The following is a 26,270-nucleotide window of genomic DNA, read 5'->3' on the forward strand; positions in this document are numbered from 1 at the left end:
ACGTTTTATCGTGAGACTAGGCTGTTAAAAGCAGAAAAGATGTTCAGCTTGCTTCGGGATTTAATTCACTTTTGGATTGTTTGGCTAGTGGTAAATGCCGACATTCCTAACCCCGCTCACAAGTGCCACCTGGTGGTTGTTTGGGTCATTGCAGCTTCACTTGGGAAAAATAAATAAAATACAAGTGATTCACGAATGAGGTCTCATGAGAATCTCACGTGAAAGCGGCCAAAGTCAACCAACGCCCACTGTATGAAGCATATCCATGATAAGTTGAACAGACACTGCTGTTTCATTGAAAGAAGGTAGGCCTAAGAAGCATTTCTCTCCCTCTCCTAGTGCTGTGCGATATGGACAAAAAGTTATATCCCGATATAGACAATTCTATACCACGATAACGATATATATCCCGATATAGAATTTCTACTTAAAATTATATATTTACATCCACACATTAATGCAAATTTTTCTTATAATTTCTAAAAAATTGTTTTTAACAGTTTTGGTTGTGTACAGTAGGTGTAATTAAGTGCCTGTCACTTTAAGAAATGCGTGAGAGAAAATAATGACGTTAATCCCAATAGTAAGCCTAAATAGCCTAGATTGGTTAGCAACACACATTTGAGAGATGCAAGTGAGCAAATCAACTTGATATTAGCCTATACTTATGTGTTACAATAGCATCACTTAAACTAGCAGCATGTCTCGCTGTTAATAGCACTGCTGCGCATACCAGTGTGTGTGAGGGGGGGAAAGACGCACAGCCACAGGCTAGCTTTTAGGGGAGACCTGCATTGCGCGCACCGCTTCTTCAGAAGAACACAGTCATTCTTAAACGTATTGTAAAGTAGGCTAACATAAGGTGTTGTGACATTTTTAATTTCAGGGTATTGCAATACGTTTGTTGTATCGGTGCACCGTGCAACACTAGTCTTTATGCCGTCAAAAACGTTTAATTTGTTTACTATTAGCTGCCTGCACTGCAGCGTTCATTTGCCTGGCCACCCATCCCGGGTCAGTAAATTAAGTTTACGTTGCCCGCTGCCAGAAGCGGCAACGCACCTGCAGTTAAATTGTCTGAGCAGTCACAGCCACACAAGTTAAAATTACGATATAAACCGTAGAGGACTGTATCGTACGATAGACATTTTTCTGTCGTACAACGATATATACCGTAGTATCGCACAGCACTACCCTCTCCATTGACCAAAACTTTGCCCTGGCATCTCTGCTGGACTGACAGAGTTACATCGCGTCAGAGAGCTGTGAGGTATCTGAGATGCCGAGCGTCATGTCTCTTTTCTCCGCTTTTCACCAGCGCAGTGTCTTCGGGTTTTATTGTGTTTTTCCGGCATGAGCCGAACCTGCATGTTATTAGGGCGGTCTTATGTTGCCCCCTTGCGGTTGCAGTTTTAATTACAAATGCCGCACCTCCGGCATTCCCGATGTGCGGCAAAGAAAGGAGCATTCTCAACCCGTACCATCTGTAGGTAAGCCTCTTCATACTAAACCTTTATGTTCACACAAAGGAAAAGATCTTTTAAAACATCAAGTGTTTAAAAGTTAAATGTAATGTCCACTGCTTTTGCCATCACGAAGAATCTCCAGTAGTGTTGTTGCATGTGAGGAAAAATCATTTTTTTCAATTTAATGCATCTGAATCATATGAATCATTACATACAGTACACTGTTAACTAAAGGCTTTGAATGGGATATCTCATACTTATAAGACATATTTACTGCCACCAAAATTGCTGCATTCCAATTATCGTATTTCTACTATTGGGCAAGGCCAGTTCGATTTCCACTGTTCTAGCTACAAAGTTGCAAAGCTCATTACATACCTGCTACATGAATCTTGAACATTATTTTCTCTTTCCCAGCCTCACAGATGTACTCCCCAGCATCCTTCTTCTCCACACTGTCCAACACCAACTGACGTGTTTTGCCCTTCATCTCCATGTGGACGCTTTTACTTGAGCTCAACAGATGACCATCCTTGTACCATTTGACTTCTGTCTTTGAGTTGGCCACTTCACAGCTTAAAGTAGCTTTCTGAGAGATGGTAGTTTTAACCTCCTTTTGGACAGACTCCTTATTAGCAAAGCCAGCTTCCTGGATTTCTGTAACAGGATGACAGAGAATAGAGGTGAATATTACCAGAGTGCCATTCAGGCCTCACAATTGCCATACACTTTGGTCATAACTTTTCAATGCCTGTGTTTCTACTATTGGGCAAGGCCAGTTTGATTTCAGACAGACTCCTTATTAGCAAAGCCAGCTTCCTGGATTTCTGTAAGAAAGTAAGTAAGTAAGTAAGTAAGTAAGTCATTTGTATTGATATAGCGCATTTAACATGCACTGAGTGCAACCCAAAGCGCTTTACAGAAGACAGACAGTGCCTAAACGGAGTGGCGTAGTTGCCAGCGTACCCGTGACAACAACACAACAAACAAATTCACAAAATAACGAGACACAGACAAAAGATGCCGGACAGAGCGGGGACGGACCATTGGTCCGACATCCCATTAGTCCGAAAATGAACCATTCAATAGAGATCCCATTAGTCCGACATCTCATTAGTCTGAAAAAAAGAGAACCATTGGTCCGACGTCCCATTAGTCCGACCAGGGCTGTACACTGCGAGCACCTCGTTGCAAATGCGAGGAGATACAGTGAGGAGCATATGTATTTGATACCATGCTAAAACAGGAATATAAAATCATCATTTGACAGTTGATCTTAATGCCTTAATTCAAAAAATGACTAAAAATAAAACCGCCAAGGACACCAATTTTCTTTGTGATTGAAGAATGTATCTTAAATAAATAAATGTTTTCCTTAAATGCTAAGGGAAGGAAGTATTTGACCCCCTATGTAACCCTATGGGAATTTAGCACATAGGGTTAACATAGGGTCAGGCAGATTTTTATTTTTTAAAGGCCAGCTATTTCATGGATCCAGGATATTATGCATCCTGTTAAAGTTCCCTTGGCCTTTGGAATTAAAATAGCCCCACATCATCACATACCCTTCACCATAGCTAGAGATTGGCATGGTCCTTTTTCCAAAAAGCCTATTAGCCTATTTGATTTGCATTGAGCTCAATGAGCATCAAACAGGCTAATAGGCCTACTGGAAAAAGACCCATGCCAATCTCTGGATATGGTGAAGGGTATGTGATGATGTGGGGCTATTTTAATTCCAACGGCCAAGGGAACTTTATCAGGATGCATAATATCCTGGATCCATGAAATAGCTGGCCTTTAAAAATAAAAATCTGCCTGCCCCTATGTTAACCCTATGTGCTAAATTCCCATAGGGTTACATAGGGGGTCAAATACTTCCTTCCCCCTAGCATTTAGGAAGAACATTTATTTATTTACGATACGTTCTTCAATCGCAAAGAAAATTGGTGTCCTTAGCGGTTTTATTTTTACTCATTTTTTGAATTAAGGCAATAAGATCAATTGTCAAATGATGATTTTATAATCCTCTTTTTAGGCAACTTTAGCATGGTATCAAATACATTTTCTCCTCACTGTATATATTTGTGCTACTTGAAAATATTAAATGGGAGCACAGGTGCGAGTGCTGAATTCAATCCTTTTATTCGCATTTTGCTCCTAAAAATCCACACCAAGTGGATCAAAGTATAGGCTAGTACAATTTTCGCGCATCTGTATACAAATTTCATGACAACTCGCTCCTGGCTGGAAACTCACGCTTTCAGCATCAACCTCGCTGTCTCTCACACACGCAAGAAATGTCACTCCAAAACCATTCTTCTTTTTCTTCAATCTGTTCGTTATCAGTTGGTGACTTTGTAGCGATTAGCCTACCGTTGAAACGGCAAACCATGATAAGAATGTTGACTATAGGCTATAGCCTACAATTACCGTGTTCATTTCAAATATTATTATTATCACGGTTGATAAACACGGTGTGGAAACCGTGTTAGCTTCACCCCAGCCTGCATTTGACATAAGCCTGGTTGACTTCTATGAGAGAAATCCGACTGATTCTGTTGTCTAAATGATGGATTTAACCACGGTTTGGTGTAGGCTACACCTGCTTTAAAAAGGCGGAACATTTTCATTGCAAATGTGCGCATCATATAGCCACTGACTCTGCGTCTTTGTATGGAGGTTACATTCACATTAATTCCATTCCACTAACGTTATCAGGAGAATACCGTAACGTTTTATTTTGAGCTCTGGTTGTCACTCATTGGATATAACAGATATAGCCTCCCAAACTCCAAGACGAGTCATGGTAGAGTAAGTTAACCACCCAGCCAATTAAACATGACCAAGGAAAAAGTGACAACTCACGATGCCATGCCATGGTAGGCTACCTAAATCATAGAAGTTAATGTTACTGGACAGTGGACACTCATCTTTTCTATTACACCAGAAATATTTATCTTTACCTTTGTTCGTTTTTTGAACATTTAAGTTATTTAATGAAAACATGATGTATCCTTGAACTATGCTTGACTCTTTTTCTAAAACCGAATGAAACCTAATTATGTTCACGTACATCTTAAAGTGACAGGCACTCAATTAGACCTACACACCACCCCTGTAATATCATTACAGTGTAATCAATATGAAGTATTCAGTTTACTGAATATTTTAAGCTATAAGTAATTATGCAGATCCTAAAATGCTATAAATTGATAACAAAATGTATACAAATTCTGAATTCAAAATATGAAATAGAAACAAGACAAGCCATTTTCTGTGTGTGTAGGGTTTGAGCAGAGATATGATTGCCACTGCTGTGAATGATCTGTATCCTGCTTAAGGCAAGAAGGTTTTCAAGGAAATTTCATAGTGCTCCTAAATTTCTTTCTGTGCTCCTAAACTTTTTCATTTAGGAGCACCTGTGCTCCTAGTGAAAAAGCTTAGCGTACAGCCCTGAGTCCGACCATACACAGTAGGCCTAGAGATGCATGGATGACTTGAAACTGAAAGATGCAAAATTCGTGGAAAAGAGGAGACGTCTTTTTTGCAGCATCGTGTGTCTAACAACAGGTGGAAATAGCCTAACCGTTTACCTTCAGCTGTGTTAATTAAACGCACAAGTTTTTTTTTTAATATAACTAAATATGAATGGCAATACACAGATAATTCTGAAAATGAAGTTCAACGTAGCATCTGAGTGCGTCTCTTGATTATAACAATGAAACAATGTTGCTTTCTTCGGTTTAACAGTAAAGGAAGACACACACCAAACAATAACCCAGGTCGTGCACAGCGGCGCTTTATATTCACACACAATTAAATGTCCCAAACAATCCCAAGCGTTGCAAATACCCCTTTCATTCAGCCCCGAAAATAAACCTAAAAGTCCAAACTAAACGAAAGATGTCCTGTATTTTTGCCAGGACCGCGCACAAGAGTCAATAATCCAATCCAGGAAAACGAAAGGGCCGCTGTCCACAAAACGTCCCGCGATGTAGCAAACAAAAAATATAATGCTCAGAAAAAAGGGAAAATGTGATTGCTGTCTCTCTGCTAGACCAAGCAATATGAAAACACAGTAAAGCAATCGATCTCACCAAATCTGGTGAATGCACCAGCAGTCCACGAAGGCTTTTTCTCTTTGTGCGTCCTCTGTTTGGTAACGCACCGGTCCAAATTGCGCACAGCGTTACCTAATGTGAAGATAAGTTTCCTCAGTAGTCTTCTATTATTGTTAGTTTCAAACTCGCAGGAAAACATTTACAAACACTCGTTGCCGCAGCACTGAGTACTAGGCTAGGCCTACTGGCGCCACAGATTCAAAATCTCACAGACACACTTGCTACCCTCTTCAGACCGCCCCCATCCCCGGGTAAGGTGCGTGGGTGCGCGTGCATATAAAAAAAACACATATAAATAAGGACATATACAGTTAAGCCCAAAATTATTAGCCCCCCTTATGAATTCAGACATAATCCTTTGTTTATACATGGAAATGACCATTTCCAAAAATGTGCCTAGTTTATATGATTACAGAAGCGCAAAGACGGTATGCCCACAAAGTTTGATGATCATTGTTTACTCATGCTCTGATTTGTGACAAGAAAAGCAAGAATTGACATGTTCAAAATTATTAGCCCCCAGACCATTAATAGTCAATAGTGTAGCCTTTCTTTGCTTCAACTGACAACAACTTCTTTGAATAGTCTTTTACTAGGTTGGCACATATCTCTTAAGCACTCTTTAGCTCCAGCTCGTTCAAACTGCATGGTTTTCTTGTATGGACTCTTGCTTTAAGCACGTGCCACAGATTCTCAATGGGGTTGAGGTCTGGTCTCTGTGTAGGCTATTCCAGCACCTTGATTTTGGTGTCCTTTAGGGCGTTTTAGACCACTCTTCACTATGCTTTGGGTTATTATCATGCTGAAGGACCTGGTGGTGACCTAAGCCTAGACTAAGAGCAGGCGTCTTGATGTTATCCCTCAAAAGGTCAACATAATCTTTCTTTTTCATGATCCCATGCACCCAAACAAGGCTCCCTGTGCCTGAGACAGCAAAACAGCCCCATAACATGATGCTCCTACCACCATGCTTCACTGTGGGAACTGTATTTTTATGGTTGTAGGCCTTTCCTTTTTTCGCCAAACATAGGCAACATCCATGTGCCCAAACAGCTCCAGTTTAATGTCATTAGACCAAAGGACAGTTTTCCAAAACTCATTTTTAGCTTTTAAATGTGCATGGGCAAAGTTCAGTCTGACTTTGAAGCGCCCCTTTTGGAGTAAGGGGTTTTTCTCAGCCGATGACCTTGGAGGCCTCCACAATAAAAATCCCTCGCTACTGTCTTCCTCAAGACTTTAACCCCAGAGGTCTCAAGGTCAGCAACTATCATTTTGGCGGATGTGCAAGGTTGCTTGCTAACATCCCTGATGATTTTTCTCTCTAGATTGAGATATTTAGCATTTTCATCCACACTTAGGTTTGTTATGCACAAACTTGGAACTCTTTGTACTTTGTAATGATGCCTTGCACGGCTGTTCTACAGACTGTGAAGCATCTAGAAATTACAGTATAGCCTTTCTCCATATTATAGGCCTCAATGATGTTCTTTCTGAGGTCCAGACAGATTTCCTTTATCTTCAGTATGCCTGTAAAGGCAGTCCCCTCTCAGACAGGTGTTCAAGTGCCTGTAGGCCTGTTCCTTGAAGTCTTTAGGTAAACAATCAATGCTGGTTGGGTGTTCAGGTGTTGTCTGGACATTAACTAACTGCAAAGGTGTGGCTTGAAAGGTTACAGGTTGGTCGAATGTGTTTAAAAGCAAAAAAAATCACATGGGGGCTATTAATTTTGACCACTCCACTTTTCACACAATTTGAGATTAAGCATTCCTAATAATATATTAACACTCCAAAATGCACCAGATTCTACATAATAACACTGGCGAATGTTTGATTTTTAAAATTTGATCAGGGATGAAAAATTTAGGGAGAATTTTAGATAAATGTTCCAAAATTTCAGGGGGGCTAATAATTTTGGGCTTAACTGTACATACGTGTAACTTATACATTAGCCTATGTAAACCATGTAGTGGGCAGGAAACTGATTGCTTTGTTTGCTACTTTCAGGAATGATCTGTAGCCACTGTTTTTCCCACTACTGTTTAGCGTTGTAGGCTATAACTTTGTTCAGATTGATGCCCCTTCCACACTGGTAGCTTGTTTGATACCCAAGCATAGCATTAGCCTATTGATAGTCTATCCACACTGGTAGCTTGAAGCGTATTGATATTCTATCTACACTGGTAGCTTGCTTTGTATATCTAAGCATACTGTTAGTCCATCCACACTGGTAGCTTGTTTGGTATCCAAGCATTAGCCTATTGATAGTCGATCCACACTGGTAGCTTGAAGCGTATTGATATTCTATCTACACTGGTAGCTTGCTTTGTAGCATTACTGTTAGTCCACTCACACTGGTAGCTTGTTTGGTATCCAAGCATAGCACTACTGATAGTCTATCCACACTGGTAGCTTGAAGCGTATTGATATTCTATCAACACTGGTAGCTTGTTTGGTATATAAGCCTAGCATTACTGTTAGTTCATCCACACTATAACAACTTCACCATACTACGGCACCAGGCCAGTATTTAGTTATATACTATTTCTACATTGTGTGAAACCACCTCCAATCTGTGTTTGTTTTCTTTATTTTGTTGGTGAGACTTATTCTTTTCTTTGATATCCTTTTATCCTCCCCATCATTATTTGTGTGCCCTATTTGGGGGTTTGAATCACCTTTTGAAAGTTATTGTTTTGATTGTTTGCTTTGGTTGTGTAGCAGATACCCTGACTAAATACAACTTGGTGCTCGTAAACATATTGCCTAATTACACTTCTCCTTCCAACGGTCATACCGTAACCAGCAACTCCAAAAAATAAAAGTGTTTTATCTTGGTACACAGTCTCCTCCCTTATTCATTCAGTTGAATACACCTAGTAGGGAATTCTGGGAAATCTAGACCTGTGGTTTAGTCATAACTTAATAACTTCAGTCTTGTAAGGGTTACATATAGATGAAGTTCATCGCGGGATGCGAGCCTGGGTCACCTGCGTGACAGTCACGCACCCACCCACTACACTATGCTATTGAAATCAAACTACAATAGCGTCACATCGGTCTAACTGTAAACATTGGCAGACGGAGTTTTTAGGAAATAGACCAAAGTCTGGATTTGTTTATTCATTGTATGGTCGGACTAATGAGATGTCAGACCAATGGGCCTCTTTTTTTTCGGACCAATGGGATGTCGGACTAACGGGATCTCTGGTCAATGGTTCATTTTCGGACTAATGAGATGTCGGACCAATGATACGGAACCGGACAGAGCGGCGTAATCGTGACACCAAGACAAACAAGACAGACAAACAAATAAACAAATGTCAAATAAATAATAAAACAAACAAAAACAGAAAAGTCCACGTTAACTTAGTCGAATTGACTGCATACAAGTCAGACAGAGCACAGTGACAGAGCACACAATGGTTGAGTATCTTTTAAAAAAAAAAAAAGAATCACTTAGGGTAGAATTCTCCCCTTCGCGCATAAGCTTTTATTTACGCGTGTCTGTTGCACACCTCTGTTTTACGTGTATTCTGCCGTCCCAGCTTCTGACACACCCACATTGCGCAAGTGAAGGCTGGCTTACATTGTGCGATTTTGGTCTGTTTTAACAGTCTGCGACTAAATTTCCAAAATCGGGCGGAAATCATGGGAGTTGTAATGGAATCGCGGCGCGCTCCCGTCAACAAAATCGTTTAGTGTAAGGTGCCAATCTTAGCGGTTTTAAGTCCGTCGGAATCAGTCTTTTTCTAGTTTTGCCGTTACGACAATATCAAACATGATTATCGGAAGTCTTTTCAGTCGTAGCTTATGCAAATAGTGACGTGCACATTAAAAAACAATAGTGACCTCGCTCGAACACCAAACAGGAAGTGGCAAAATAGGCGACAGCTGTAGCCTATATGATTATTTGTTATTTCATTTCTTATAAATTATTAATCTAATTATTCTACGTGACAGAACAGCTTATATCTGTTAGGGATGTCACACATGAAACAATGCTGCAGAATGCTGATATGAGTAGGCTATCATGTGAGTTCCTGATGACGTGTAGCCTATTGCACGATGGAAATAATTTGAAGGAATCTAGCAGCAGTCTTGTAAATAGTGACCCACAGTCTTTGCAAAATCCTAATCTGACACTGGCCTGTGACTAGAAACTCAATGAATTGTCTTTAGATGTGAGAGGGTCTGAGACAGTAGTCTTTCAAAAATCTTTTCCAAATCTTTGCAAAGTCTGTCAATGTAAGGTAGGCTTAAAACGTTCAGTGTAAGGTGCCAATTTTAGCGGTTTTAAGTCCGTCGGAATCAGTCTTTTTCTAGTTTTGACATTACGACAATATCAAACATGTTTTCAGTCGTGGCTCATGCAAATAGTGACGTGAACATTAAAAACCAATAGTGACCTCGCTCCAACACGAAACAGGAAGGGGCAAAATAGGCGACAGCTGTAGCTTATATGATTATTTGTAATTTCATTTCTTATAAATGATTAGTTTAATTATTCTACGTGACAGAACAGCTCTATATCTGTTAGGGATGTCACACATGAAACGATGCTGGAGAAACGCGAAAAAATGACTTTGATATGAGTATGCTATCATATGAGTTCCTGTTGATGATGACGTGTAGCCTAGTGCACGATGGAAATAATTTGAAGGAATCTAGAAGCAGTCTTGTAAATAGTGACCCACAGTCTTTGCAAAATCCTAATCTGAGACTGGCCTGCGACTAGACTGTGACTGCTACTAGATTCCACCGTGCACTACATATCAACAGGAACTTAGGTATTTTTTTTTTCGTGTTTCTGCAGCATTGTTTCATGTGTGCCATCCCTAACAGATATAGAGTTGTTCTATCACGTAGAACAGCAGACTAATATATATATATTTTTTGCAGTGCACTGTTAACAAAGGATTTTGAATGGGTTATCTACATCTTTGTATAAGGCATATCTACTGTACTGCCACCAACTGGGTGGTGTTTTTTAATTCCAGTTCCCATGGTTCTGCTGTTTCCATTGCACCACCTACAAAGTTGCAAAATTCATTACATACCAGCTACATGAATCTTGAACACCAGTTTCTCTTTGCCAGCCTCACAGATGTACTCCCCAGCATCCTTCTTCTCCACACTGTCCAACACCAACTGACGTGTTTTGCCCTTCATCTCCATGTGGACGCTTTTACTTGAGCTCAACAGATGACCATCCTTGTACCATTTGACTTCGGTCTTGGAATTGGCCACTTCACAGCTTAGAGTAGCTTTCTGAGAGATGGCAGCTTTAACCTCCTTTTGGACAGACTCCTTATTAGCAAAGCCAGCTTCCTGGATTTCTGTAACAGGATGACAGAGAATAGAGGTGAATATTACCAGAGTGCCATTCAGGCCTCACAATTGCCATATACTTTGGTCATAACTTTTCAATGCCTGTGTTTCTACTATTGGGCAAGGCCAGTTTGATTTCCACTGTTCTAGCTATAAAGTTCCCAAACGCATTGCATACCTGCTACATGAATCTTGAACACTAGTTTCTCTTTGCCAGCCTCACAGATGTACTCCCCAGCATCCTTCTTCTCCACACTGTCCAACACCAACTGACGTGTTTTGCCCTTCATCTCCATGTGGACGCTTTTACTTGAGCTCAACAGATGACCATTCTTGTACCATTTGACTTCGGTCTTTGAATCGGCCACTTCACAGCTTAGAGTAGCTTTTTCAGAAATGTCAGCTTTAACCTCCTTTTGGACAGACTCCTTATTAGCAAAACCAACTTCTTGGATTTCTGTGATAGAATGACAGAGCACACAATGCTTGAGTATCCTGGGATTACAGAAAAAATAATAAAAAAAAAATGTTTTGGTTTCAAGAACAATTCTATGTTTAAAAGATAGGTCTATGCTATAACAAACCTCTATAATTTAAAAGTAGGTCTATGCTAAACCATACCTTAAATCCTCAAATTATGGCCAGGGTCTTTAATTCACTTTGACTATGCAAAGCACAGGCCTTTATTTGGGGAAGGCTTGTATTTAAGGCAGGTCTTTATTTGTAGAATGTTGCATTGTGATACATATACTTCTTTTGAAGCAGCAAACTGGTAGGCTATCAAAAGCAGAAGATTTGATTTGGGATTTAACACACTTTTTGGAAGTTTGATTATATTCCTAAATGTTACGGTTAAAGGTAGGGTATGGAATTAGCTTTTTTGGCCATTTTTGCAAAATCACTTGAAATCCTATTCCTAACCCACTTACAGCCACTGAGTTGGAAGCACTGAAATGGAAATTAAACACGTCAATCATCTGCGGAACGGGCAGGGCTCGAAAAACTCCAGCCAATAGAATTCTAAACCGCATACCATCATTTCACAGCTCATTCGTCAATCTAACGGTTCCTCTTCCTCCTCCCCCTCCCCCCCGCGCGCGCAACCCTTTCGTGCACATCATGTCTATGGAGCACATAGCACAAAAGCTGTTGACCGTGAGTCAGTGCTGAAATGAAACTAATTAGGCCTGCTGCACGTCCCATAATGTTCCCCTCTAGTTGTATGTGTCACTTCATTTCTATACAAACTAAGGCAGCGGATACCTACGGAAACTCAATCACCCACGCAATAAATAAGCTATGTAGCAAAAATTACATTTTACTGTGACTCGAAGAGTGTTGTAAACATGAAACCGAAACTTAACCGCTTGGAGCTACAGCGGAATAGGCGAACCAACGGGCCAGCACTAAACTCTGATATTTCAGAAGATAAACGCCCTGGTAAGAACCAAACCAGATTGTGTTCAAATATACACACCTATGGCTACTGAAATGTAAAGGCTCTAGCACGCTCCTCCGTCTGCGTCACGCGCACGCGGCACTGGACGTTTGACGTGCGTCATTTTAGACGCGTATAAGAGGCATACTCCAATGTCTGTGTCCTGAATACGCGCCAGCCGATCAAGGTTAGCGCCGGCGCAGTACGAATTAACTGTGATACTCTGGGATGTGCGACCACTGAACTAAGGAAGAACCAGGGAAGGAGTGTTCCACACTTAAATACACAAAAGATGCAGCTGTTAGATGAGGAGAAGCACCACGAGTACTTTCTCATGTCTGCTGAAAAGTTTGATGAGTTGGTTCTTCACATCTCTCCATTTATCATCCACCAGAACAGGCACAGCACACCACGCGTAGGCTAGCATTCCAAGTTACAGCTAAACTAATGGGTTAGCTTATGGCTAATGTGTATGAGAAATCCCATAGAGATGCTAACGATTAGCATAATCGATAAAAGTATATATTTAGAGCGAACTTCAGTCCATTTACACAACTTGGATTACATAGGAGGTCTTTGTTTACCACTGACTATTAAATTACTCAAAGACTAATGTTTTGTCATCATATAACAACATTAGCGTGTAGCGAAACGCCAGTTCAAGTGTTCTTCTGTCTCTGTTTGCTGCGTTTTAAGCGTTATTTCTGTACGTGCTCCACCTACTGGAGCGGCGTCTTTACAGCAGTTCCATTTCACACATGCGTAGTCTACGCGTGAAAGAGACGCGCGGTCTTAAATTTTGGTCGACTCAAAAACGCGACGCATGCCGTAAAAATGACGCAATTCTCGTCACACGCTCACCAGTGCCGCGTGCGCGTGATGCAGACGCGGGAGCGTACTACCCGCTTATGGTATATCAAATGTTATTTTGGTGTATTAAAATGCATCGTTGTTTTAGAATTTCCGAACGAAAGGGCTGGTAGACCAGTGGCGTGCGGTGAGGTCTGTGGCAGGGTAGGCAGTGGCCATTCACATGTGTAAATTCCATCCATACACTCGCAAATATTACTATATTTTCATGGTAATACTCCTCCTACTTAGTCATTTTACAGATTCAGAGGCGTCACTAGGTGTGCATTTTTAAAAAACATTTTTTTTTTTTTTTTTTACCCTACGGGGGTCTGGGGGAAATTTTGAAAATTGGGTTGTTAAAGATGCAGTTTCAACGTAGTTTGAGAAGGAAATAAGGAAGAAAATTCGTTGGGGTCCTCCTCATCATATTTTTAATAACAAATAGCCTAAGCTAATTTCCCTCACTAGACCTACTGGTATTTATGGGGGATTAAGAGGGGGGAAATCGTTTTAACTGAGACCCAAACTTTTTTTCTGCCCGTGACATGCTGGATAGGCTAGTGAATACCTGGTGCGTTGTTGGCTTCTTTAGTAGACCTGCTGCAAACGTGAGACATCTTGTAGGCTACTGTTGATGAAATATAACCTTGTTTTCTAGCCTCTCGGTGTACTTGGTTGACCATGGTTATCCGTCTGGGTTTTTAATTAGCTAAACTACATAAATCCACCATTCATTTGTAATTGTATGCCTCCTCCCTGCTGTTTCCTATCTGGAGTTGTTCGAGCTGCTGATGTCCCGAGTACCGTTGAGGCCGGACTGCCATTGGCTTATCTGCGTTCTAAAGGCAGCGCTTGGCGGGAATAAGCATGCTTATGGTCAATTGTTCCACAAAGCAATGCAGTAAGAAGGCATGGTCTGAAGATGGTTTGTGCAAATTTTGGTGAGAATCGGATGAAATTTAAGACCTGTGAAACTTTTTGGAAGTTTTGAACTTGGTCTGTTGGTGGCGCTACAGCAATCATGGAGAAGTCTTGTTAATTGGTGGGTGGGGCCTTGACTTTTGTCTTAATACACTGAGCAAGTTTGAGCTTGATAGGTTCAAGCATAGCAGAGATATTTGCATTAATGTTGTTGAAAAATTGATGAATTTTGACCTGTTGGTGGCGCTAGACTTTTGGGGTCTGGAGTCTGTAAATTGGGGAAAGTGGTCATTGGCCATAGAGAAATATGTGTGTTAAATTTCAGAACTTTTTACTGTATGGTTCTAAGGCTTCCATAGAGATATGGGTTTAATGTCTGTGTGGCGGCTTCGCCGCCAATTTTGATTGGCTGTTACGCGCAAATTTTTTTGTCAATTCTTCCAGAAAGCAATGCAATAACAAGGCATGGTCTGAAGATGGTGTGTGCAAATTTTGGTGAGAAATGGAGGAAATGTGTGACCTGTGAAACCTTTTGAAAGTTTTGATCTTGGTCTGTTGGTGGCGCTACAGCGTTAATGGAAAAGTCTTGTGAATTGGTGGGTGGGGCCATACCTTTTGCCTTAATACACTGAGGAGGTTTCAGCTTGATAGGTTCAAGCATAGCAGAGATGTTTACATTAATGTTGTTGAAAAATTGATGAATTTTGACCTGTTGGTGGCGCTACAGTTTTGGCGTCTGGAGTCTGTAAATTGGGGAAAGTGGCCATTGGCCATAGCGGAATATGTGTCTTAAATTTCAGAACTTTTTACAGTATGGTTCTATGGCTTCCATAGAGATAAGAGTTTAATGTCTGTGTGGCGGCTTCGCCGCCTAAGTTGATTGGCTGTTACGGGCAAATAATTTTGTCAATTCTTCCAAAAAGCAATGCAATAAGAAGGCATGGTCTGAAGATGATGTGTGCAAATTTTGGTGAGAATCGGATGAAATTTGTGACCGGAGTAGTCTTTTGAAAGTTTTGACTTTGGTCTGTTGGTGGCGCTACAGCGTTCATGGAAAAGTCTTGTTAATTGGTGGGTGGGGCCTTGACTCTTGCCTTAATACACTGAGCAAGTTTGAGCTTGATAGGTTCAAGCATGGCAGAGATATTTGCATTAATGTTGTTGAAAAATTGATGAATTTTGACCTGTTGGTGGCGCTAGAGGTTTGAGGTCTGGAGTCTGTAAATTGGTGAAAGTGCTAAGAGTTGTGAGTAGAATAAGTGTGCCAAATTTCACAACTTTTTACTGTATGGATCTATGGGCTGCCATAGACTTCCAGAGGAGAAGAATATATAATAGGAAAAGGTACAAACACTATGGGTGCTTCGCTGCTTGGCCCCCAATAAACAATGACTTACTGGGAGAATAGTAAATAAACAACTAGAAAGGAATTCCAAGGAATTACCAGTGCATGAAAATGCAAAAATGTATAGATAGATAATGTAGATATGGCTACTAAGGTGTAGCTAGGGTAAAGATGGTGATTGCATAGTTTATAGAAAGTTGATAGTGTGAAGGTAGACAGTTTAAAGCTGAAACATTCCAGTTCTAACTTAACTAATGATTTCTATTCATGTTAAAATGTTAACTATGCTAACAGTGCTAACCAGGTTGATTAGCTAACTTAGCTAATGATTACTAACAATTATGATAAAAATGCTAACTATGCTATCAATGCTAACTATGGTAACGATGCTAACTTTACTAACAATGCTAACCAGGTTGATTAGCTAACTTAGCTGATGATTTCTAGCAGTAATGCTAAAAATGCTAACTATGCTAACAATGCTAAATTTGTTAACAATGCTAACCAGGTTGATTAGCTAACTTAGTTGATGATTTCTTGCCGTTATGCTAAAAATGCTAACTATGCTAACAATGCTAACCAGGTTGATTAGCTAACTTAGCTAATGATTTCTAGCAGTTATGCTAAAAATGCTAACTAACTATGCTAACCATACTAACTAGCTAACTTGCTAGTGAGGACTTCTATTTTGAAACATTTGTTGGTAGGGTATCTATGGTGGCCACTATCAGGAATATAGAAGTTACTGTAGTAAAATCATGTTGGTTGCTATGGAAACGGTCATAAACGCTTAATTTTAATGGTTGCTATGTTGGTTGCCAGGTACATGGAGGTTTCATGTAGTTGACTGGAGGCATAGTTGATGATAACTGACAGTTGGAATGGTTAAACAGTTAGATAGTTGAGTAGTTTCAATGGTTAAATGATTTAATAGTGTATTATTGCAGTGAGGACTTTTATTTTGAAACAGTTGTGGACAGAGGAAACAGTTTAACAGGATATGTAGTCTTCACAGAAAGATTGTATGCTTAAAGGCTGAGAGAGAGAGAGAGCTGCTGCAGCTGGCCTGGCCACCTGGCATAAGATTCTAATTGCCCTATTATGAGAGAAACTGACAGTTGGTGCCCAGGCGGCTGACCAGCTGGGGTAACATTCTAATTGCTGCCGTGATGTCATAATGGGGCAATGATAAGTCTATGGGGGAAATTGTAATAGTTTTTAACTAATAGTTTAAAAAGTATTAAAATTACAAAGTTGAAATGTATGTCATTCTGAACAGGCACTTCAGATCCATGTGGGTTGACAAGTTTTGCAAAATCAGCCCAATTATTTTAAGCAAACCACATCCAGAGGCAATCTCTATATTGTTGAGGTCATACGTGATAATATGCTTTTGTGTTTCACATTCAAACATCTTACTCAATACACTACTCTGTGACACAGAGCTCTGCTGCTCTGCTACTGAGACAGACACAGCATGTACGTACACCACACCGCACTCACTACACTAATACATTTTTACACTTAAACTAATAAAATTTTGAGCAAAACATATGTGATACATAAATTCAATTAATCACACTGAATCGTGTTTAATCTCCAATGGAATCCTGATGGGATAGTCTACTCTGTGATATGCCAAAAATGATATTTTAACGCAATTAATATCTGTTAATTATAATAGGCCTACTATTGTAACATTATATTCTCGTCTGGCATTAGTATTAATTAGAAAGAAGTGGAAATAGATGAATGAACTGAACACCGCAACATAGGAAGATTGGCTTGTCTGCCTCGTTACCTCCGCCAATGAGGTTATGTTTTCATCGGGGTTTGTTTGTCTGTCTGTCTGTCGGTTTGTTTGTTTGTTTGTTTGTTTGTCTGTCTGTCGGTCTGTTTGTTAGCAAGATAACTCAAAAAGTGATAGATGGATTTCGGTGAAATTTTCAGGGAAGGTCAGAAATGACCCAAGAAAGAAACAATTCAATTTAATTGATCCGTATCATCGTCAGGATTCCGGAGCCGGTTATGTGCTTTGCTTAGTGGTGTAATGGCATGGTATGGTCACGTGGTGGCGATCTGAATAGTTTAGGTTCAAATGTATGACAACCTAGGAAGAAGGTCTGCGCTCTCTGAGTGCTTTTCTAGTTTCATGTGTTGGCCATGCATTGAAATAACATAATACATTCTGTGGATAAACCTTGATTGGAAATAATGTTGTCTAATTGACGTGGTCAATTTCTGCGCTTTGTAGAGTTTTAGAATAAGTGACGACACAATCTTGTATGCACTTGTGCACTTGCCATCTACTCATCATTTTCTGTTCTGTCCTGTTCTGCTTATAATTTCGCACAGGATAGCAGAATGTCCCATTCTTACCATAAAGGGATGTTAACATGTATTTGCAGATAGATAGATAGATCGACTGTTTGCACTCAATAGGTTCATTCAAATTCACTTCACCAAGGTGGCCTTCCCATTTCAGAGAACCCACCTTGACATAGCTTTTTCCGAATTTCCCATATTGCCTGAGACATTTAAAGGAGAAATCCAGCAAGTATTCACGTAGATGTCCGTTTCTCAAGGTCATCGAGTACTGTCGGTACGAAACAAAACAAAAACAATCAGTTTTGCCTAGCTCAAGTTGCTACAACCAGCAGCCAGGCAGCTACAGCGCTACAATTTGGATGCATGTCTGTGAGCCTCCATGTACTGTACATGACAGTGTACAGAGTGTAGCGCTGGAGCTGCCTGGCGGCGTTAGCTGCTGGTTCTAGCAACTCGAGCTAGGTAAAACCCATTGTTTTCCTTTTGTTTTTCGTACTGACAGTCCTCGGTGACCTCGAGAAAAGGAGATCTATGTGAGAACTTGCCAGATTTCTCCATTAATATGCCTGAGTGGGAGGAAAGCTTTAATGTACGGTGTACATTTTAGGACATCCTCAGACTCAGGTGTAAAACATCCGTCATCTCCAGACAAAACTGCCTCAGCATCAGAAAAACCTCTGTCATCTTCAGGCAAAACTGTGTCAGCGTCAGAAAAACCCATGTCATCCTCAGACTCAGGAAAACAACCATCATCTTCAGACAAAACTGTCTCAGCGTCAGAAAAACCTTGTCATCCAAAAATTAAGCACAAGGTAAAGCAGAGCCTAAATGTAATGTCCTCACAACGGACCGTTTCAAGATTGTTCATCTTGGGTAAACATGCTAAAATATTGGGTAAACATGTTAAAATAACGTGGCTACTCTACATCAACAACCGCGGTGTTTCCTACCGCCCTAGAGCGCCATGGTCATGCGGTTAGCTTTATCATTTCCCAACACAGCAAAAATGCACGGGTATGTAATGTGTCTGATATTGCTATTAGCTTCAACTCAAACGCCTTTCCCCTTCACTTTTTCACTTTGCAAAGTCAGAAAGATGCTTAACTAACTGCACGGGCCTGATTCCTAGGCTACAGAATTAGGGTACTGGCTTGCATAGCCCACTGACAGCCTGAAGGCTACTGTCACTGAACAAGTCTAATGTGCATGACCCTTTATCAATAGTGGACATGCCTTTCATTAAAGAGTATAACAACATGGCATTATTAATGTGTTAACATGTGTAACTTCATCGCATGGGAACCGAACGCGAGAACACGCAAAACATGAGACTTGCTAACCCATCACGCTGCGCATGACACCATGAAAGACGCAAATTACGCAGAGCAGCAAGATTTCTTGGACCACACATGTCAAATTCAAACATTTTAAATTGCATCATTTTAATAAATTCTTTGAAACTAGCGAATAGGTAGCCTAAATCAATGCTTGGTAACATTATCGGAAAAAAAGTTTCTCCTTTTATTTTTGAAGTTGTAGGCTATAGTTTACGAAAGTACAGGTTGACGGAACCATCTTTTGGGACTCGTTTTCCGACTGATGTTTTTTTTTTTTGCAACACAGATTAATTCAGCTCGGCAGTTAGCCTGCCACCGAACAGGTTAGTTCTGTGGCATAAATTCCCATGGTTAGCTGGGATTCAGGTAAACCACACTAATGGAACGGAACTCTCACTAAAATTAGTGAGGCTTATCGAAATGAGCTAGGTTTAGCCTTTAGCGAGGTTGATGGAATACCCCCCCAGGGATAAGTATATTGTGTAGCGGAATAATATTGGGAGCACTTAGACTCTGCGCAGTAATATCCTCACTCCAAAGTGAAACTGAGAGTGCAAGAGTGAGGATATTACTGCGCCACACAATATAGTTATCCCTCTTACCTGCCTAGAAATGCTCCACGTTTTATTTTGTCTCACCAGACTTAGTCGTGTGACTACTCGTGTAACTTATATTTTAACTCATTGGCTGCCAGCCATTTTCAGTGCAGAGCGCTCCATACTGCCAGACGTTTTACAGCATTTTGACTGTTTTTTCAAGATCCACCGAACGGTGAGCTTTATGACTATGTAAACACTGAAGGTACCAAATGAAAGAGTAGACTCTCTTCTTTCACCAGGAAAGGAAACGGTTTGTTTCTATCGTTTTCCGTTCTTTAGTAATCGTCAGTAGAACATGGGTTAGTTTGGCTAAAAACACCTGTTTCTGACCAAAAAATGGAGAAAACGATCTTTTTGTGAAAATCAACTTTTTAACGTTAGCGTTTCAGTTGTATGTCAACCACGATTGCACTGTTATCTTGTCAGTCTCGTCAAGGTTGCTAGGGACTCTGATGGTCGCTATAGACTCTGAACAGGACGGTAGACTTAGCAAGCTAGCACTAGCAAAGTTGTTGTTAGTCTATACAGCAATATCCAATGTAAATGGATCATACCGTTCACATGTTTTCCATCTTTGATGTAAGAAGTAAGCATATTTATTCCCTGCACCGCGTGCAAACTAGATCAACTGTGGTCGATCTTCATGTGTTAGCTTGTTGTATCTCTACATGTGCACTCTGCAGGCAGATAATCATCCAAATGGCACTTTTGTCATCTAGCGGTTCGGATCGCTAGTACAGTCTGTTTACAAGCCTGAAACTCTGCCAGATCATTCCCAAGCTCACCCCTCCCCATTGAAAAATGCAATTGACGTCTAAAGACGTCAATGGCAGTCAACGTTTGTGTCTAAATTGACGTTTAACCCTCTAACCGCCCAAGGCGCCGTACGGCGACAAGCAACATCACTGATTAAAACAGATGGTACTTTGTACTCTCCACCACTAGTTGGCAGACATCCAGAGCTTCGATTCAAGCCCAAATTCGAGTAAAAAAGTTTTCAGGAAGTGCCTGTATTACTCGTGAGAAACAAAAAAAAAAGACGCATTTCCTGTTTATAACGCGGAAGTGAAATGCGCGATCGCTATGCACAAATTGAAGCAGAAAAACGGCAAATGTTAAAAAAACAAAGTCGTGTGTTATGAAGTCTTGGGTCTGCCATTCACCTACTCTGATTCTGAAGGAGAATATCTGCCTTTTGGAGATTATGATCGGTCGTTCATTGGCAGTGACAGTCAAGATGCGTCTGTGAATAGAGGTGGGTCTTTGCGTGTGTACGTCAATGTTTACCTGCAGCAATGTTGACCAAAGGGTTCAAATAAGCATGGTGTGCTTGGTGCCAGTGATAATCATGATGATAGTGTCTGTAATTGACATGGTACAGACAGCAGGTCTAGTAAAAATAGGGCTCTGAAGAACTACAAAGTCATCTGCGATAGGAACTGATTTGACCAGGCTACTTTATTATATAGTAACATAGGGATTGTGGTAATACTAATAGTTTACTATTGTTGGTTTACATGTGACTGTGGTCCTGTTTGTTTGTTATGCCGGAGAAATTACAAAATTCAAAGTAAAACTGCTCAAATGTGTTCAACAATCAGTATTTACTGAAATGTGCATAATTTGACGCTATTGCCATCCTGTGATGTCATAATATGCAAATTAGATGAGTAAATTTACTCTCTTTATAAACTTTAGTTCATACTCAATGATTTTCACATATACAGTAGGACTTTATCTCTGACCACTTTCAAGCCATGGCCTTTTGAATTTTTTATGCAAAAATCCAAAAAAAACCCGGGCGGTTAGAGGGTTAAAGATGTCAATGGCAGTTAATGAGTTAATAGGGAAAACATGGAGGTGTTTGGTCGCTTCTAACTTAATCTCTGTTTGGATCCTAATGAATGCATTGGGCTAGCTAAGTGTTATCAAAGTTGCGCCGCGCGCCAGAGCCAGTGAGTGCACGCATTGAAACGTGAGAGGTATGTATCAACCCGTCTTAATTAGGGGAATAACGTAGTTTAATATGAAAAAAAGGTGAAGTGTTCCTTTAAAAGATTGAGCTTATTATGGAGACAGCCAGACTATATGCAAATTGCACACTCCCTCAAAACTTGCAACATCTGTGGCATTGTGCTTGTGTGATGGAACTGCACATTTTAGAGTGCCCTTTTATTGTGACCAGCCTAATGGCCAGTACAGACTATTGAGAACAGGATAGATACGATTTCAGCCCGATTTTGCTACGATTGTGTCGTGGCCGACAAATGTCCATTGTTGTGTCCAAATATTCAAAGTCGGAACGACGTTCGAAGGAGGCAGCGTCTTGTAATGTGACTAGTGCTGTCAATTGATTAAAAAAATTAATCAGGATTAATCTCATGAATGTCCTAGTTAACTCCCGATTAATCGCATATTAATCGCACATTTTATCTGTTCAAATCTGTTTATATCGGCAAAGGAGTAACACTAACATAGATTTAGAGAGTATCACAGATTTAGAGAGATTTGTGAGCACATAATAAATGGGGGGAAAGCAAAAGTGTCGTATTTATAATTTTGTTCTGCATAATATAAAGGTAAATACACCTGAGGAAGGACCATGACCGAAACGTTGTGAATTCTAAATAAATGTGTGCATGCGTAATGGACAGTGTGTGGGATTCTCTTTTACACATTCTGCATAATATAAACACTGCTCTTCTCTTAGGCATATTTAGTCACCAAAACTCATGTATTTAAATATTGGCCAACCCATGTTTCAAATGTCATGCAAGGCCAGTTGTGTTTCCACTGTAATAGTTGCATTACATACCTGCTACATGAATCTTGAACACTAGTTTCTCTTTGCCAGCCTCACAGATGTACTCCCCAGCATCCTTCTTCTCCACACTGTCCAACACCAACTGACGTGTTTTGCCCTTCATCTCCATGTGGACGCTTTTACTTGAGCTCAACAGATTACCATCCTTGTACCATTTGACTTCTGTCTTTGAGTTGGCCACTTCACAGCTTAGAGTAGCTTTCTGAGAGATGGCAGCTTTAACCTCCTTTTGGACAGACTCCTTATTAGCAAAACCAACTTCTTGGATATCTGTGATAGAATGACGGAGCACACAAAAAATGTGTTGGTATTTATCCAGGGGTAAACATTTTGAATTAGAATTGATAATTCACTTTTTCTTGGAACATCCTATATTTATGCATATTTAACATTGAAAACTTCAGAATAAAATGCAATGTGCATTGCTGCTTTTTTATTTCTAAGAATCTCCAACAAATGTCCTTGTTTATGAGAGAAAATCCGGTAACACTTAGCTCCAGTGAACGCCTTTTGTCATCTGTGCACATGTAACAGCTGTGCTGCTACAACCTTGTTATGGGTTTATCCCAGTGTTTCTCAACCTTTTTTCAGTCGCGGCACCCTTTAAATGATTGAAAAATCTCAAGGCACCCCAAACTTTAAAAAAAAAAAACTCATAGGCGCGCGCGCGCACACACACACACACACACACACACACACACACACACACACAGGAGTGTGACTTACACTCAGTGAGAGACTTGGGCCTGCAAGGATGAATACAGCTGCTCTATTCTCGCAGGAATGGATGACAGACACACCAGCTCCTGGTCCACAGCTCTAGGACGCTCTCTGTACTTGAATCCGAACGTGAGGTAGCATAATTGTCATCATACTGACGTTTCTCAAGCCGTTTTCAGACAGACGTGTTTTTCGCAATGTTCACGCCACAGACTTTTTACTTTTTTTTTTTTTTTTTTGTGCTGTCTGAATTCTTATGTCCGTATATCTGCTACCGGAACTTTTCCTACTGACCTAGTCATAATGTTGCCACCACAGCATGTGAATGCAATCGCGTAAAAATTCTGCACTTGTCAGTGATGATCGAGGGAAGTATTACGTGTATAAAGCGCCCTAAAGCCACTTAACAGTTTTGCATCTTTCTAACACGCTGCTGGTAGTGCAGCAAGGTTATAGCCTCCTCCATACTCCCGGTGTAAAAACTACAGTACACTCTTCCGCATGCACAGCAGACAGCGCGGCCGCATTTGTCAATATCTGCCCAGCAAAACAAAGTCCTTGCTGACGGTCTCTACCTCCTTCACTGAATAACCACACGATGAAGAGAGGATGACTTTGAGGGCGCATGTTCAAAATTTTTTTTTAAAAACCTGGCCATGTTGCTAATTAACCGCTACACAATAACGCTATGACTTGACAACTCATCAGATATCGCACGCAGTAAACAGTTTATAGACGTCATACAGGCTACGGATTGCAGCTTCAGGGTTAGAAAAAAATATCTATTTTCTCTGATATGTGGCCGCAATTTAGGCTACTTAACTGCGTGATAAAGCTAGAGGAAAGATTCCGAAATTATGCTTTTTTTTTTTTTTTTTTTTCTTAATTAGATTAGCCTAGTCAGACACGTTTCTGCGGCACCCCTGAGGAGGCCTCACGGCACCCCAGGGTGCCGCGGCACCCCGGTTGAGAAACACTGGTTTATCCCACTGTATCAAAGAGTAATAAGTGTGTACCAACACAGTTGATACATGTAACAGCTCTACTGCTACACCTTTGTTACTCTTTGATACAGTGGAATAAACCTGTTAAGTGTACCAGTTAATATGACATGTATGTGTCTTTGATGTCTTAGAATATGTCATATCACCCTACGTAGCACATGCATCAACTGTGTTGGTACACACTTATTACTCTTTGATACAGCGTAGGGGTGTCACGATTCTCCAAATCCTCGATTCGATTTAATTTTCAATTTTAAAGCCACGATTCGATTCGATTCTCGATCTTTTTTTATTAATGCATTCCTTGTGTCATTATTATTATTATTATTATATTAATTTTTATTTTTTGCCCTCTTCCTATTCTGTTTCAGGGGGCTTTTATTTTGAAAGCAATTTTTATTTTGAAACCGTTCCATCCATGAGGTTGTAAACAAAAAAAAAAGTCAAACATAGACATGTGAACATAGTGAAATGAAGCAACACAGAATGATACTTTGAATGTTTGTGCACACTCTGAAGAGACCCAAGGTAAGTGTTAATGGAATAAGTACTTATCAATGTGCATTTTAAGCCTTAAAGTCATTTTGAACTGTAGGCTAACTAAATCGTTTTTTTACTTGCTAAGTTGAGAAGGCTAAATTGGTGTTAGGCTAACTGACGTGAATGAACGCAAAAATGCTTCCACACCCGTGATTTCAGAGTAACAAGAGGTTGATGTGCATTTTTTAACTGGCTGCAGCCTAAAATTAGAGGAGTGTTGATGCTGCACGTGTGTGGTTTTGCGTTTTGGGCATACATGCTGGACATCACGTTGGGGGTGTGGCTGCATCGTCGATTCTACTTTTCAGTTCGAAGTTCGAGATTGAGATGTAATTTCGATCGATTTCGATTTAAAATCGAGATTGTGACACCCTTAATACAGCGGCATAAACCCATTAAAATGAAGTGTACCAGTTAAGTACTTACATGTACATATTACATGTATGTTGTGTCATTGGTGTCTTGGAACAAGTCTGCCATTACCCTACGTAGCACATTGGCAACGTGGCAAATTGGCAAAGTTTTGTAAAAGCACTCAGTATTACAATGTAACAACTATATGTAGGTACCCACAAATACATAATGCAAGTACAATAGTAGTACCTGATAGTACATGTTGTTACACAGGTTGTACCACTGTACCTAATTAGGTAGATACACTGTAACAGTGACACATTAAAATAAAGTGTTACCAAAAATCCATTTGAAATAACCTGAATTTTATCACAACACCATTGTTTACAGTACCTGTTTTCAATGGAATATCTACATAGTCTTGAAAAGGCGCATTTACTGCCACCAAAACATTTGTATTTCAATGCCTGTGTTTCTACTATTGGGCAAGGCCAGTTTGATTTCCACTGTTCTAGCTATAAAGTTCCCAAACGCATTGCATACCTGCTACATGAATCTTGAACACTAGTTTCTCTTTGCCAGCCTCACAGATGTACTCCCCAGCATCCTTCTTCTCCACACTGTCCAACACCAACTGACGTGTTTTGCCCTTCATCTCCATGTGGACGCTTTTACTTGAGCTCAACAGATGACCATTCTTGTACCATTTTACTTCTGTCTTTGAGTTGGCCACTTCACAGCTTAGAGTAGCTTTCTGAGAGATGGTAGTTTTAACCTCCTTTTGGACAGACTCCTTATTAGCAAAACCAACTTCTTGGATATCTGTGATAGAATGACAGAGCACACAAAAAATTATGAATTCGTTGGTATTTAACCAGGGGTAAACATTTTGAATTTGAATTGATAATTCACTTTTTCTTGGAACATCCTATATTTATGCATATTTAACATTGAAAACTTCAGAATTAAATGCAATGTGCATTGCTGCTTTTTTATTTCTAAGAATCTCCAACAAATGTCTTTGTTTATGAGAGAAAATCCATTTGAAATAACCTGAATTTTATCACAACACCATTGTTTACAGTACTGT

The 26,270-nt window shown here is 40.2% G+C and overlaps 2 protein-coding genes across 10 annotated transcripts in view; one reads left to right on the plus strand and one right to left on the minus strand.

The window, feature by feature from the left end:
* Positions 1-26,270, plus strand: part of atg9b (autophagy related 9B) — an 839,198-nt gene that overhangs the window by 619,960 nt on the left and 192,968 nt on the right. The gene's annotated exons all lie outside the window — the stretch shown is intronic.
* Positions 1-26,270, minus strand: part of obscnb (obscurin, cytoskeletal calmodulin and titin-interacting RhoGEF b) — a 345,273-nt gene that overhangs the window by 285,354 nt on the left and 33,649 nt on the right. For all 9 annotated transcript variants that reach the window (XM_062517333.1, XM_062517305.1, XM_062517313.1 and 6 more), the window contains exons 14-18: positions 25,724-26,002; positions 22,554-22,832; positions 11,097-11,375; positions 10,648-10,926; positions 1,845-2,123 (exon numbers count right to left, since the gene is read on the minus strand). In XM_062517333.1, coding sequence (XP_062373317.1) covers positions 1,845-2,123; positions 10,648-10,926; positions 11,097-11,375; positions 22,554-22,832; positions 25,724-26,002 — 1,395 coding nt within the window. The remainder of the gene's footprint in view (positions 1-1,844; positions 2,124-10,647; positions 10,927-11,096; positions 11,376-22,553; positions 22,833-25,723; positions 26,003-26,270) is intronic.

Source organism: Sardina pilchardus, chromosome 2 (assembly GCF_963854185.1).
Source record: "Sardina pilchardus chromosome 2, fSarPil1.1, whole genome shotgun sequence".
In the NCBI taxonomy this organism is placed as follows: domain Eukaryota; kingdom Metazoa; phylum Chordata; class Actinopteri; order Clupeiformes; family Clupeidae; genus Sardina; species Sardina pilchardus.